Source organism: Apteryx mantelli, chromosome 1 (genome assembly GCF_036417845.1).
Source record: "Apteryx mantelli isolate bAptMan1 chromosome 1, bAptMan1.hap1, whole genome shotgun sequence".
NCBI lineage: Eukaryota > Metazoa > Chordata > Aves > Apterygiformes > Apterygidae > Apteryx > Apteryx mantelli.
Genome location: NC_089978.1, coordinates 156,990,733 through 157,006,971, shown reverse-complemented (window position 1 = coordinate 157,006,971; position 16,239 = coordinate 156,990,733). Strand labels below are relative to the sequence as shown.

Sequence of the window (16,239 nt, the reverse complement as noted above, 5' to 3'; positions counted from 1 at the left end):
TCTAAAGAAACAAGATTGAGAAAATGAACAAATTTTTTAATCTGGATTTTCAGCACTTTAAGAGAATAAATGATATAGAAATGATCATATAAGTCTTTCCCTTGAGCTGTCCAGATATGCCTAGGGAATGTAGTTTTGAAAGACATGCAGCACTTACTTTTGCAAGCCTTATCATTGAGCAATTCTTCCTTACAAGCAGGAAGATGAAACTTGTGATAGTAAATATACTTCAAGGTGAGTGAGGATTGCAAAATTAGATCCTTGGCTGCATGGAGACACTTAAATATATTAGGATGAAATCACTAGAGGTGTTAAATCAATGAATGCATATTAAGACATATTAATCCCAGGTTTAATGTGGCCTTAATTACTGCAGTTTAATCCTTCTCATTTTCCCTTTCTGCCAGGAACTCGTACCTTGAAACATGAAAATTGTCATATTGCCAAAGTGCTTTGACACTCAGTTCCAATAAGCTTCTAAAAAGCAAAACATACGTATGAAAGATTAATTTCCCCATAATCCAAAAGGCTGCTATTTTGAAGTGCATTTTGGAAGACTCTAATATGGCGGTATGAAATAACAGGATGATTTTTGTGTTCCATTTGGTAGGTGGCTTTCACTCCAGAAGACACTCTCTCAGGAGACTGTCGATGCAGTGAGCTACTTTTTGGATAACAAAATCCGTGGGTGTACCTTCATTAGCGCCTGGAAGTTAGAGTTACTAAGTAGGAGGTAACTGGAATATGCAAAACTCACAGATGATAGCTGTTTTCAGTAATTTGATACACTTTGTCCAATCCACACAGTGCTCAGTTGTGCTACAGTAAATATCAAATGCTGAAATAGTAAATTCTTCACCAGGCAGAAAGAATCTGAATTTGAGCTGGTGCGGAGTAGCAGATAATATCTGGAACTTAACCCCCACCAGCCCTCATCCAGGCTATTTCAGTATCTGGTTTTGTATAATCACTGTTTCCCCCCCTGCCCTTTTATTACTATTGTCCCTTGGCATAGAGTGAAAATATTGCTCCCAGCTGGCACAAGGTAACCTAGCCAATATCTTTTCCACAAAGAAAACATCTTGTCCAGAATATACCTAGGAAGGACACTGGTTTTGTGTTAGGGGCTTAGGCAGAGCTGGTCCCATGTGGACGCATCAGTCCCTTTTATTCTCTTCTTCTACCTCAATAAATCAGTATGAATCATCTTTTGGCTGGCCAAAAGCATAGTCACGTAGTATTAACTCTTCACTCTGTGGTGCCTCACCATATCTCTTCACCTGCATATCCAGTGTTAGAAGGATGTAACCTCCATTTTCCTAGCAATAACCTTCGGTTTCTAGTCCTCAGCTGAGGCCCTTAATCTGGCCTTCGTGGTGGCTGATTTGATGAGACCTTCGAATTTACGTCCTCTTTTGATATTCAGCTCTTGTGCCCTGGACAAGTAAGGCATAGAAAGGAAGAAAAGGCTGATGGAAGCAAAAGACAAATCCCTGGGGGGATGTTACATAAAAGACAAAATAAACAAAATTGTCTCAAAGGCTTTGGCCTACATGGATGCTGAAACAGTCTTAGGGTGTAGCAATCTGGAAACGACTGCCTTTTTCAGTTTTTTCCTGACTTGGTGAAGGGCTCATGAGACAGAGCTCCCTAGAAAGGGAGAACTGGCAGATTTTGAATAATAAACAGGTTGGCAATGGTTACTTGTTGGGTGGAAATACACTTTCAGAACTGATGCAGTTTTGGAAATGGGAGTGTCATAAACATCATAAAATAGCTATCATCACCATAATTTGCCTAAAATTAAGGTTCCTACATGAGCATGACAAATTAATTTAGTCAGGTTTGAGCTTTGGAAACCTTCTATTATAATTCATTTGGACTGTCCAAAGTCCTTCTAAACCCCAATGACTCTTCCACACTGTTATTGTTAAAATTCCCTTACATTCCCCCCCCCCCAATGGAGACATATTAAAGAAATGTAGGAAAAACATAGTTATAAACTCTAAAGCCCTTCTGCAGAATACTCTCAGAAAGCAAGGAACTGTGCCTCCAGTCCACGTACTTGAATAACTCCTTATATCATCCCCATGTCCTCAAGACTTATTGAGAATAATTAAAAAATGGTTTTAAGTGTAGTTCTCAGGGATGGAGCTGATGCCCCATGTCAGTATTTCCACTAACATCTTGGATTGCACATTCCATAGTGGAGCATAAAGTGCTATGGCATTGTTTTTTTATTCAGCTTGGGACTTCTTCACCCTTTCCATTATTAATTTTTATTATTTTTTTTTTACCTTGTAGCTCCTATATTCCTGTAATGACACATAAGAAGGTGCTTAAAGGTCTTCTTGAAAGTAGCATTGCAGAGAGCATAACAAGCAGGGTTGATGGTACTGTTGATATAACAGAGCCAGTAACCTATAGTCCATACGGTACCAGGGATGCAGGATGTGCAGAAGCTGTTGATGAGCACCATCACATTGTATGGGGTCCAGGTGATGATGAAGGCCAGGAGAATGGCCAAAATAGTCCTTGTCACTTTTTTTTCTCTAGAAGGAGGCAGTTTCTTTTTGGCTGGCTGCTTTGTCATCTTGACAATCTTTCGGGCTACGCTGTTTTGCTTCTCCTCCCCATTGGTGCCTACAATCTCCACTGTTGTATTGGTGGATGCACAGCAATCACCCTTTTGCGACTTGGTGACTATTCTGATGCATGTCAGCTTGGAGCTCTCCACTTTGAGATGGTCCTGGGAGGCAGAAGCTTGGTTAGCCTCTTTGGCAGCTTCGTCCTCTTTCATGTTGGAGGCAACAACACTGACAGAGGTGGAGTCATTGGAGCTCTCCTTCTCCTCCCCTTGAACACAGTTCTCTGTCACAGTCTCTCCAGTGGTTTTTCCATTCTGGATTTTGCTGTGCTCCAATCCATCCCCACTGGTTGAGATGTTGTTATTGTTTGGTTTCACTATTTTACCTTGGACAAGGCTGGGGGAAACTGGATCCTGGTTTTGGGCAGCTTCCTTTTTCCCTTTTTTTATCCGACTCTTGCTGGCTCGAGAGATTTGCCAGTAAAGGACAGTCATGATGATAACAGGCAAATAGAAGGCTGCAATTGCAGTGCCAAAAGTGACAGCAGCATTGGAAAAAAACTGGATGTAGCAATCCCCATCTGGGACAGTCCTTCCCCCCACAATGAACTGCCAGAAGAGAATTGCAGGGGCCCACAGGATGAAGGACAGCACCCAAGCAGCTGCGATCATCATGCCTGCCATTTTAGTGGTCCGCTTTACAGGGTATGTCAGAGGCTTGGTGACACAGAAATATCTGTCAAAGCTGATAATGAGGAGGTTCATTACGGAGGCATTGCTGACCACATAGTCGAGAGCCAGCCAGAGGTCACACACCACAGGCCCTAAGGGCCAGTAGCCTATCACAGTGTAAAGGGTATATAGGTTCATGGAGAAGACGCCGATGATCAAGTCAGCGCATGCCAAGCTGAACAGGAAATAGTTGTTGACAGTCTGCAGGTGCCTGTTGACTTTGATGGACACCATGACCAGGATGTTCCCAATTATGGTGACTAGACTGAGAGACCCTGCTACCAGGACGATGAAGACCACCTCAACAGTTTTATAGGGACTCTCCAGAGCCATCACATTTTCAGTGGAAGAGTTTATGTACGTTGAGTTATTCATTTCTTTGCTGCTAACAAGATACCTAATTATCACTTAAGCCTGCAGAAGAAAGAAAACAAAATAATACTATTATGAAATTATTCTCTTTACATTTGACAATGGATCCTGGAAAAAATATACAGAAAGAATTTAAAAGTAGCAGACTATGTGCGGAAGGACCATTCAGCTCTGGCTAATTAAAACACCTTGCAACATATAATATTCCATTAGGAATAACATACCAATAGGATTGGACTAAACATGTGACAGAGACGCATCATTTGAATCCAGACCTAGATTTTTAAATCTTAACATGTATTTTTCTCCTTGTTCTGTTATAAAATTTAGAACGACTTGAAAATTTTGGAACTGGTTATTGATTCCCATTCCACAGATGTACAAGTTCAAATAAAATGTACAGCCCTGAGAATATGCCATTATTGTAACCTGAGGTGAAGATGTGATTTATGATGAACTGGATCACAGAAGGTGATGTATCTTTCCTCCATGTTATAACCAGTATACGTCTGTGAGATTCATGGAACAAGTTTGTGTCCTCTCTCCCTCTCATTTTCTTACACCACAGTTGCTTTTTTGTCAGCATTTGCAAAGATGCTGGCACTGCATCAAACTGAAATTTTTAGTCTGCTGATTAAAAAAAGGATAGGTCTGTTGAAGTGGATAGAAATGTAAGACTCACCTCAGCTAAGCATCTGACTATCTAGTTAGATGTGTACAACATCTTTTTTGTTGTTGTTGTTCTCATTTCTGAGTTAAGTGAGATTATTTAAAGTGGTTTTATATGTCCTCCTGGCTATTTGTGCTTGAAAAAAGAGATTTTTCTTAACTTGAAGAGGTCATCTCTTGCTGCTCGTTTGCTTATAGTTGCCTAGTTTTTTCAAATAATAATACATTTTAATCTATATCACATAAAAGTGTGACATAAGGCATGAAACAGCAGGCAAATGGAAAGAAAGAAACAAATAAAAACCAATTCTGTTCATACACAGCAATCCCTTTTCTGCCTCATATAATCTATTGACAGTGCTCAATAAATAGTAATTAAAATACTAGCAATATATATTTGATAGAAGACCAAGAAAACAGCACATGCTTTTGCCTTAGGGATATGTACTATCCTTTTGTGCATCCCCTGGAAATCAATAGAATGCTCTGGAATGGTACGGCCAGTCTCCGAGCACTCATTATTTATGAGTTGTGCTCCAGGGATTACTGAGGCATGAGGGCCAGATGTGATGGAGAAGTTAGATCATTTGTAATTGGAATATTTTCCTTTTTTTCCCCCACAAGGCACCACTTCTTTAGGATGGATCTTCTAGAAGTACAGGTATAACTGAAGGAAGACAAAAATTCAGTTAGCTTATGTTTGGCTCCTCTGTATTTCAGGGATTAAGAAATCCTTCTCTGGCCCCTGCCACAAGCCTGTTGATGCTTAGGCATGTACAGCCCATGTCACTCAAACAGAGAGATGCATTTTCATTGTCATTTCATCACTGCATATTTTCTTTCAGATGCAAAAGGAGGAAGATGATGTCAAATGTGAGCACAACAACAAAAAACTCTTGTGACCTCTAAGAAAAACAAGCAAGTCTGTGTCTGTGGAAAAGTCAAAATGCTACACCAAGGTATGGGCTCGCTATATGAGGTAACTTTGTGATCTTGCAATTTATACCCAAAGAAATACAACTGGCTGAAGAAGGGGCTCATGAGCTTGTCTTTGCTTTTAAAAACAGACAAGATTTGTTTGACAATTCTGTGGAGAAGTGAACACATGGATAAACAGACGAGCATAAGGCTGGACAGACATTTTTTCCTACTATCTGTTCACAGGTACATCCCCAGAAGCCTTGGCATGAGGTTCAAGAGAACAAAACTGTGAGGAGAAAGAGTCTGATAATGAGGGAGAAATGCTTTAATTAAATATGTGCTTTGTACGGTATGAATAGGCTAATGGGAACAAAACAGAATATACACTCTGTACAAAAAATAGACAGGAGAATAGCCTAGACATCTTCAATCTATAGGACTGTCATTTCAGCAATTCACTGTGTGCCTTTTCGCCTTACAGCTGAGCATCTGGCTATTGAGTTAGATGTGTAAGATATCAATTTTTTGGGACAAGCTAAGAACTTGTCCCAAGCAGAGTTGTTTATGAGCATTCTTGAGAGAATGCATTTTTGATGAAAAGATGAAATAACTCACAGAGACATATTGATTTCAAAAAAGATTTCAGCTGAAAAGAGTTTGTGATACAGGACTCTCCAGCTACCTCTGGTGACGGAGAGTGAAAGAGGGAGCAAGACAAGCTGGGAAAGGGAGGGAAGAGAGTGAGATAGACGATGTGAGCTTAAAAATTCACACCTTTTGATCAGCAAACAGGTGTTTTTGTACACTTTCATTTTGCAAAATGTTCAGAGGTTTTGTTTTCATTCCACTGAAGATCTAATATTAATTTCAAAACCTTGAAAGCTGACATGAATGGAATTGCCATATTCTAGCTAGCTTTATTCCTAACCTTTTTCAGCAGATATTTTTACCTACTTCTAATATGGATATATTGGTAATTCAGGAATAAATTCGCTGGAGATAATTATTGGGGGTACAAGGAGCTGGGTGAGACCTAAAGGCTATTTTTACTTGTTAGGAATAGGATTTTGCTGTGTTCTTTTGAACAGAAGCAGTGCAAAGGAACCCCTTTCCCAGTGATCTCTCTTTGCACTAAACATCCCTGCCATGACCAAGTTGGTAGTTCTGTCCTTAAATCACATTGGCTGCTACTGCTTTCTTAGGTACAGAAAAACATGGGGACAAATTCTGCCCTCACTTACTCTGGTACTATCTTCCCTTGCTTGCATCAGTGTGATTGTGAAGTGAAACACGTTTTGCGTGTGTGTGTTGAGGAGAAGGTACAGGGCTGAAGAAAGGGCTTGACTGACATTGCTAGTGTTTTGCACATATGAGCAGCAGGATATATATGCTTCCTAATCCAAAAGTCTCTGAAAGCTGCTGGACTGTTTTCCAGTAGGGTTTGAATCAGCCCCATGTTGAGGTTTCTGTTTCTTATCGTGGCCAGTTGCTCCCTTGGTACAAGACTGCCTGCGGACTGCTTTTGTTTTTGTCATGCCACCAGCCCATCTCTCTTGCTGGAGAGGCAGTTGTTATGGAAACAGATGTTGTTCATCAGGCAGACCTAAGGGGCAGAGGCATTTTAAGGTAATATGACCGCCCGTTATGAGAAGTACCAGATCTTATTCTTGAACAAACAGAGCTCTCCTCTGCAAACCCATGGGTATTTGTGCGAGTTGCACAACACGGCACTGACTCCTATGGGCTACCATAATTTATCCTTGTATACAAAGTGCATTCTTGCTAAACAGAGAATATCCAGAAAAGGCACGAAATCTCTCTTGTGACTTGAAAAGCAACTATGTTCATTTTCTGAAATATATTTTAAAATATATATGACTGTGTGCTATGCAAATGCCATAATTGCTACATGGAAAATGTCCAAGGCCATGAAATTCACAGATAAAATAATTTATTGTTTGATAAGTAGATGGGAAACATTTCCAGTTCAGTATTTTCTCATCTCTAAAGAATTACTTCACAGTGGGGAAAATCATTCCCATCCCCTCTTTTGACTAACGAAAGGTTTTGGGTAGGACTGGGGGATTTAGTGGGCCATACTGTATGTGCATCCCCGGTGCGGTGTGACCCCGGGTCTTTCTGCAGAAGGCAAGGCTGTGAAAGGCAGAAGCAGGGCACTGGTGCGGGTTGCTGAACCTGAACCCCTGGCACCTCCCAAAGCGAAATGCTGTCCAGCCTGGCACAGGCTGCCATAAAGCTTCCCAGGGCACGCCAGAGCCACAGGTGTTGGAAAAGAGATGTGTCTGCCACTCTTTCCTTCATTTCCTTCTCTTGCAGTCACTAGGAACAGTGCAACTGAGGTCTGCTGAGTGGATTTGTTCCTGCAAACTGGTGTTTTGCTGTAAACGGGCACTGCAGGGCAAAATGATGCTGTTCAGGACATTCATCCTGTTCCTTTGTAGGCCCTGAAAAGGCATGCAGGAGCGCGAGGGCAAGGAGAAGGAACAAGGACTGGATGTCACCCTTAGGATCATTACCCTTGAATGTGCCATACTTATGAATTACATCCTACTGATTGTGCTTTCCGCCAGTCCTGAGAATATCCCATGCTTTTGACACAGATGAATCTTGTAGCGCTCATTGCAATTCTTCATTTAGAACATATCTCCAACATCTGCCACAAAACTGACTATGGAAATTCTGTGTATATTGGAAAAATTGGCTGATATGCCATGCCTGTCAAAGTTTATTAGGCAAATCTTTCTTTTGTATTGTGTATATTGCCAAGTTAAATATGGTAAGAATTTAACGGCTTCTTTGTCTCCTATGAAACCATATAAAGGCCAAGAGATGAAAGAGGAAACAAACAATCTATACCTAAAACCTATATTTGTGATTTAAATGGGATTACCCGGGAACCTATCTGAATTGCTACTTTGAGTATTTTTCAGCATGCAACTCTCAAACAAAAGTAAAATATATTTTTCTGACTTCTCCTCTTCCTCTTTGATCCAGTTCCTCTCCAATCCAAAACTATGTAAAATGGATTTGATTTTTGCTGGTAGCAAGAATAGATTTTTGTATTTCTCCCAGACTGATTTTGCTCCTGAACTGCACTGGTTTGGGTTCTAAATTCATTCTTGGCACCATTTACAGCCACAGAGTAAAAAAAAAAAAAGAGAGAAACAAACCCCCTAAGACCATGACAAATATACTAGGCACATTTATCAGAATTTGTCACAGACTTTAAGAGAGATGACAGATCTTTTCTGGGCTTTTCATAAAAAATACATTTCAGAATATTTCCAAATATCAGAAGATCAAATTCTTCCCTGCATGGGTTACCTTTTACAATCCATCTGAAACTAGAGACATCTCTGCAAAGTCTAACTGCCTCTGTCTGGTCCAACCTTCTTATTTCCATGCACTTTAGTTTCTCCCAATCAACACATGTCCTACAAAAAAAGATATTCCAGTGGCCTGTCTGGACCTACTTTTCCCCATCTCCTCATGAAGAGTACTTAAGTGCAAAATAAACAATTTCTGCACTTATCTTGAAACAATCAGTGTCCTAGAACATTAACCAAAGCAAACTAACACTGTGCCACTGACAACAACTGAAATAAAGCAAAAATAAAAATACTCCCCCAAAAGCAGCAGGGAACTGTACATGAGTAGGTGGCAGTGCTGGCACCAACACTGCTGCCTCAGTGCTATTGTTAGGGCCTGAGGATTTGTTCAGCACTTAATTACATCTTGCTCACTGCTGTTCTAATAGTCTAAAACTGGTTAATGTAGTGCCTTGAGCCCAAGTGGTTTGCATTCATAATTGTACAAGGGAAAGTATAGGCAGTGCAGACAAAAATACAGTCTCTCTAGTTTTAGAAAACAACCAAAAGGAAGCTGTTGTTCCTCAAAGGTCTAAATAATTATGTATCTCTACTACATTGAAGCTGTTGTTGTTGTTATTATTGCTAGTTATGCTGAGAGTCACGCACTGGTAATAGGGCACTTACTCTATTATCTTTCTGTAAGTGTAGTTTGGCTGCAAGTATGTCTTTGATGCTAGCATTTTTCAGGACCTGTGTAATCAGGAAAGTATTTGCATTCTGCCTTTAGGCAGCTGACATCATTCCAAGTTAAATTCTGCTTGTTATTGCATTGTGCAAAACTGAAAAATATACTTAATATGCATGATTTTATCTGTCTAGATTCACAAAAAGGGATTTTTACTTCCTGGAAAAAAGAAGATATCTTCCCTCACATGTCTCCTCATTCCTGTTAGGACTGTAGATAAAGAACCCTTCATCCCAAACTAGTGAGCAAAGAACCAATTCCCATGGTCAAGATACGGTCAGGCTTTTCTCTGTGCTCTGGTGGAACCATCCTGGAGTACACATGTACGGTGTGGTCGCCATATGATTACAGGGAGCTGGATAAAATGATCCTTATCACTCCTTATGAATACTGCATGCAGTTCTGCACACCTCAGCTTGTCAGACGTTCTTACACACTGGAGGGAACCTGCAGAATGGTGATTGAAAAGGCAGGGTATGTTCCACCACTGGCTTTCAAACAATATAAATAGTTCAGAGCAATTTAGCCTTGGAAAGCTAAAAAAAAAAAAAAAAAAGGTAGAATGGTAATTTTTCCTTTTTCAGGTAAGCTGCAGGGGTAAGGGCCTGGAAATCTAATTACTAAGATCAAAACAATTTTATAACCCCCAAATCATTAAGAGAACAAAGGGATTTTTGGACTATGGAGTATGATAGGCAAAATGGAGCTGTTATTTAAGTAGGACAGAAGAGGCTTTTGCTCTCCTCTTCAAGTCCTCAACATTGACTGGTTTCTGTGCCATTTCACCTGACATTTACAGTAGCTGCAAGTGCAGGATCCATGAGAATGAGGCTCCAACCTCAGTGCCTTCCGAATGGATGCCAGTCCTTCTCCTATGTGCATCTCCAAGGAGGAATGGGGAAAGAAAAAGATGTGAAAAGTAAGAATGGGGAAATATTTATTATCAGCATTATTAATATTATTTGCAGAGCTCCTTTAAAGAATTGGTTAGGGAAGTGAAAGCCTCTGGAGAGCTGCCAGAAATCATGTCAGCTGAGGACAGGACAGGTACTGTAGGAATCTAGCTGCCCATAATGATGGGCTGAGTAAAGAGTAGTGCAGTTTTGTTGGAATGATCCCATGACTAGTGGTTATTTTTAAACCCCATTTGTACAAAGAAATCTTATCCATGCACAGCCTGGTCCAAGCCCAGCACATATTGTCAATTAACTACAGTACTAGGGTTCCCCAGTAAAAGACAGTGTTCAAGAGTGTATCTGCAGCTGCAGACAGCTACAGCTCTTTAATGACATAAATATAAAACATAAGTAGCACGAGGTTGAAACTCTCAAAGATGGCTCAGAGATTTAGATGTGCAATGCCTATCGAAACAAGTGGAGAACTATGCAACTCTGCGAGGTGGCTTAGGAAATCTTAGGTGTCTCAATACAGTAGATGAAATGATCTCAGAAAATGTTATCTGTCATTAGAACCAGAGTATGTTCAGTGAATAAAGTATCTGTAAATGTACTGGCTACAAGACCAGCCTCAGCAGTGTCCTTGCAGTGAGATGCAGAGAAGACTACCTGTCTCTCTATTCGCTAACCAAAGGAGGAGAAAGAAAAACACAAAGAAGAGCCTAAAGTGAGGAAAGATGCCAGAATATGCGATGCCACTGCAGCCTGCCCCCGCAATGGAAGCTGCACAATAACTCTGCTGGTGCTCGGCAGCTCAGGGCAGAGAATTCCTCCTTGCCCATTCTCCCTGCAATCAGTCTGGTTATTTGGGTTCAGTACAAGCTACAGGGTCTCACTCAAAACATCAGTAACAGAGTGGAATACGTACCACATACAGCTGAGGAAAGAAATCTCTGACCCAGATGGCCTATGCAACAAATATTAAATACTAACAAGTGTCTAGTAAATATTAGAACAAGGCTATATTTTTTAATGTGGCCCATCTACCTCCCTCATGTAATTTGCAATTTAAGCAGGGTTTTTAAAGCAGGTGCCTAAATTTCTAACCCCACAGCTCTCTCTAGAGGGTTGAGTTAAATGGATAGGATCTCCATCTAGAGGCGCACAATGGCACCTACCATGTAAAGCACACGTTTCCTGCAGAAGTGCTTCGATATGTGCTGAAAGATTAGGTGCAAGTTAAAGATCTGAAAGGGGACCTACCTTTTATTATAATTCTTTGAGAATCAGAGACACAATTTAATGAAATGCTGAAACCATTAGAGTTGGACATTCTTGTAGCAAACAATCTGAATACTGAGGTATAATTAGACAGGGTTGTCTACTGCACAGACACATGGGCTTGGGTCTAAGTTTTCCCCCTGTAACCAGTATTATTAAGTCATCGCTTTGGGCTTGATCCAACTCAAAGCCCAACTCAAAGTGGTGTTTCAGAGTAGATCATAAATGGGTCAGAAGAATGGCTGGTGTCATCAAAGGACAACAAAACTAGGGACCAGCTCATGCTACTCACCCAGCTCCGTCAATGGACCTATGTTCATTTCCACTTGCAGAGGTTATAGGCTGGCTATAAAAGGGAGGTCAAAATGATAGATTTCAGTAAGTCACTTCCCTTCCCTTCCTTGCATTGCCCCACTGTTGCTGTAAGTGGACTGGAATTCTTCACCCTTGTCCACCTGAACAAGTCAAGTTTTATCTGAATATAAGTAGCTTTTTCAAGCACTTTAGATAAAATACTTATATTAGAACTTAGATTAAAATTATTCATGTCCTCAGCCCCTGAGAAAGGTTCCCTCAGCAGAAAAGTTATTTAAGCTTCTGTTAAGATTGAATTGAACATCATCAGATTCCAGGATATATTCTTTGAAGAAGCAGTGCCATGATAGGTAAGTACTCCCTCCGCAGCCCAGTATGAATGGGAACTGCAGCACTTCATTATCCTCATATCACCTATCAGGCCTGTGCTATTAAATAGAAAAATCTCATGAGAGCTACTCAAAGTCCCTGGGTGACAAGTGGCAAAGCCGGAGCAGGAGGAGAAGGTTCAGAAGGCAGACTAAAACTAACTCATAATTTGTTCTGAATACTTGGAGCTAATGCCTGATAGAAATACATCTCTTATTTAAAACATGTACAAGTAGATCTAAAAAAATACATATTCTTTATATTTTTACCTAGTTGAAAAGATTTTTTCCCCAAAACCTGCAGTAATATTGGTGATGAAATAATAATGGAGAACTATAATACAACATACAGTGCTTTTCAAAGAACAACTGATTAAACCCCTCAACCTGCCAATGAGTCCAGCAAAGATGCTGTGATATTCTGGCAAATCTCTGAAAATCTCTCCGAGTCATGGAGATCCTTTGGGGATCCTGAATAAACCCATGGAGACTCACACTGTCCCTCAGAGATTTTGCAGCCTTCAGCTGTGTCTCTGACAGGAATATTAGTATACTGTGGGCCTAGAGAGACTCTTACTGAAGTTAAAGAAAATCTTTCCTTTTCCCTTGATTGGAATTGGTGCTAGCACACTGCTTTTAGCAGTAATTTCTTTATTATCTAGCAGAGTCACATGCAATACCTCTAGCTGATCCCCACATCTGCTTTCAAAAGCACCCTGTGTCTTTCTTCAGCAAATACCTTCTAGACTTTTTAATCAGTCCATCATGGTCACTCTTACATGAAGTTTTCAAGAGCTTTAAAATCCAGTCCATTCTACTTCTGTGTCTAGTGATCTTGGACATTTTTACATATCTCCTGTCTTACTGAACAGCTCACCTAAGATGTAGATTCAAAGCACAGAGAAGAAAACTGACCCAGATATAATAGGATTGGCCCAAACTCTTTGCAAGAATTTAAACACACATTGAACCCAAATTTAAACTTATTTCTGAGAGAAAACACCACTGAGCAGCTTAATCTTTTTTTTTTTTTTTTTTTTTTTAATGTCTGTGTATTTCTGCAGAACACATTTAAGGCAGCGATAATGAAGTAGTTTAAGAGACTAATTCATGCTTACCTTACCAGAAGGGAATGGTACCTAAGTTCTCAAATCAAAATTTGTATTTCTAGGCCCATTTTGCAGTTTGAAAGATGAAGTTTGTTTGGGAAAGGATGAATGTAAGATCCAAAAGCTTGTGTTCCCCCCTTTTCTGGAAAGGTGATAATAATACTTTTGTAAAACATTTTGAAATATCAGATAAAATATCTGTTATAGCTAAGTACAAGCATGGTGATCACAACTATGAATCTTTACAGTGAGCCTCTGTGATCATCTTCCCTTTTGCAACACAGAGAACCTCAAAGATTACATCTTCCTTGACAAAGGAAGGTAATATTTATATAGCAGTTTGTCCGTAGGATTTGTATTCACCGTTACTACATTATTAATAGGCTGTCTAAATCTCTGACTGTATCATATTTCAGTACCTGCTTTAATTACAGATACTGTAGTTGCAGACTAATTGAAATTTTACTCTACTACAGGTTTTAGAAAACCGTGTCTAATTCTGGCTCTGATGCATGGCTCCAGATATTGGTTTCAACACACTGCAGTTACACTTAACAAGGTAAAATACCTTAGATTTGCATATGAATAATTCACTGTGGCATTAAGAGAAGCCTTTATCCTATGTTAAGCAATAATGTAATGTTTAACAATGTTAACTTAATAACAGGAAATCAGGAGACTTATCTCTGACCATGTACCTTCTGTTAAAAATATATTCAGCATCACGGGGCCAGGAAGACTGAAATACAAAAGCAAACAGTCTCAAGCTTTCTCCTCATTTTAATTTTTAGAGTAACATTGCAAAGGTTGTTCACATCAGTCTTTAATATAACTTGTATGCTTCCAAAAAGAAAACAATGGGAACGTTTGAAATGCAAGCTTTTGAAAGTGCTCAATGAGATTATTTGAAACCAAAACTTTTAAGAGCCTGAGTGGTAATAACTAAGACAGGACAGAGAAGTGCAGGCAATTATTGTATGCAAAGAGCTGCACTGTGAGACATGAAAATGCTCCACATACTGCAGTCCCTTGGTGCCGTGGCCTCAGTTCAGCTTCTCCCTCCTGAGGGGAAGCAGCCTATGATTATTAAACATGACACCTTATGTCCCAGTCCCCTGTCACAGGCACTGCTTGGAAACACATGTGTGGGGAATGTACTGTATCCTACATGGGGCTCTGCAAATCACTCATGTCACTTCAGCAAGGAAGACTCTGACATTAAGAGCTTCTGCAGGGTGATGGTGATGAATATATGCAATGGTCCTTGCACATCTCAGTCTAGTTCAAAGATGAGTTAATAAAAAAGAAAGAAATTTAGGACAAATAGGCTAATTTTGAAATTCAGGCTTGTAGAGACTGTGCTATTACATTTTATTGAACAGGAATTGCTTTTGTGGCAAAAGTGCCATGTCAGCTTCTTTACTAAGACTGTTGCTAGAATGATTTGACTTGTATGAAGTCATTGCTCTCCCATTCTGGTATCAAGGATCTCAGACTGTTTTCAATTAATATCCTGCACTTCCATAGCTGTGCTACAGATTACTCACTGCCTTCCTTTGGCAGGCTTATCTGTTATTTCTGCATGTCTGCCATTTCTAGTTCCTCACTTCAGACCACCTTCCCACAGCAAATATGTCAGAGGGGGAAGAAGACTACTAACTAATACACTGAACTTCCTGAGGTTTTGTTTTATCCCCGTCATCTGCAATGTCACCCACATGACCCAGTTCTCTCTGTCTAGCTCTGTCTTTACTTAACTCTTGAATAGGGACTTGATGATGAAGCAAGCTTATGGGAAGTGAAATACCAGCTAGAAACGGAAATGCTATCTAGAAATGTACTTAGGGAACAATCGCCTCCATCAAACTTGTGAGTTCCTGGGGTGCTATGGCTGAGATTAAATCCTTCCCACTGTGCCATGCAACAGCAGCGAAATCACTCAGCAGCAGCTGCTGCATTGTAACGTGCTTTCACAGGGGATAAACCTGTTTGGTGGGCACCATGAGACAAAGGCATATTGGGAAGTGCGGGGCAAGAGAAAAGAGAAAATAAAGAAGTTGAAAGTGTGAAGAAGGAAGTTAGAGAAAGAGAGAGCTGGAGACAAGAGCTGAGGAGTGAATGAAGAAGAAAGGAAGTAAACAAAGAGATAACAAGGAAGAGTAACCAAAAGAAAAATGAACCAAGAGCTCTATGAGAATATTCAGCTGGTTGAAAAATAAGAATTTCTTTCCACAACCAGTGGATGAAATTACAATTTATATGGTTTCCAGTTCTCCTGACACTTTCTATTTTTCAATGAAATAACTATCATCTTTTCTATTAAAACTGAATAACATCAAAATGAATATTTTTAAACATTTCTTTGAACATCAGTGCCCTTTCTTACTCTTCAGCTCCCCTTTCCCCACCAGAAAAGAAACAAAATAAACCAAACACATGAGCAAAAACTCCTAGCCAAAATCCCTTGAATTCAGTTATAATCAGGACTATTTTTCAGTTTGTTTTGAATTGTTTCTTCAGAATACTTAAACACTTCAAAAACTAGAAAATTTATTTACAAATATTTTCATGTAGCTCAAAAAAGCATTTTCTCTAGCTCTCATCCCTTATCGCCTTTTCGCGGTAGAAATTCCTTACTAAGCCTACTTCTAGTACCTGTGTTATTCCACACCAGCCAGTGGAGAGATGAGCCAGCATTCCCTCACATGTCTTGAACATTGAGTAAAGTTGTCAAGGCACCTTAGTGACTTGAAGATCTGAAATCTCACTCTCAAAAGTCATTCAAACTTTTAATTTCCCAAATCATACTGCCATTCACTGATACTTAGTCTCCATAATCTCTTTGGAGAAGGAGATTGCAATGATTTTCTAAAAAGTTATGCTTCATTCAATAATTGGAAATCCCAGCATAT

General features: G+C 39.8%; 1 protein-coding gene across 1 annotated transcript; it reads right to left on the bottom strand.

The window, feature by feature from the left end:
• Positions 1-2,214: 2,214 nt before the first annotated feature.
• On the bottom strand, positions 2,215-3,694 carry CHRM2 (cholinergic receptor muscarinic 2). Its single transcript, XM_013947365.2, has one exon. The coding sequence runs from the start codon at positions 3,692-3,694 to the stop codon at positions 2,294-2,296; it is 1,401 nt and encodes a 466-aa protein (XP_013802819.1). The 3' UTR covers positions 2,215-2,293.
• Between the last annotated feature and the right edge of the window lie 12,545 nt (positions 3,695-16,239).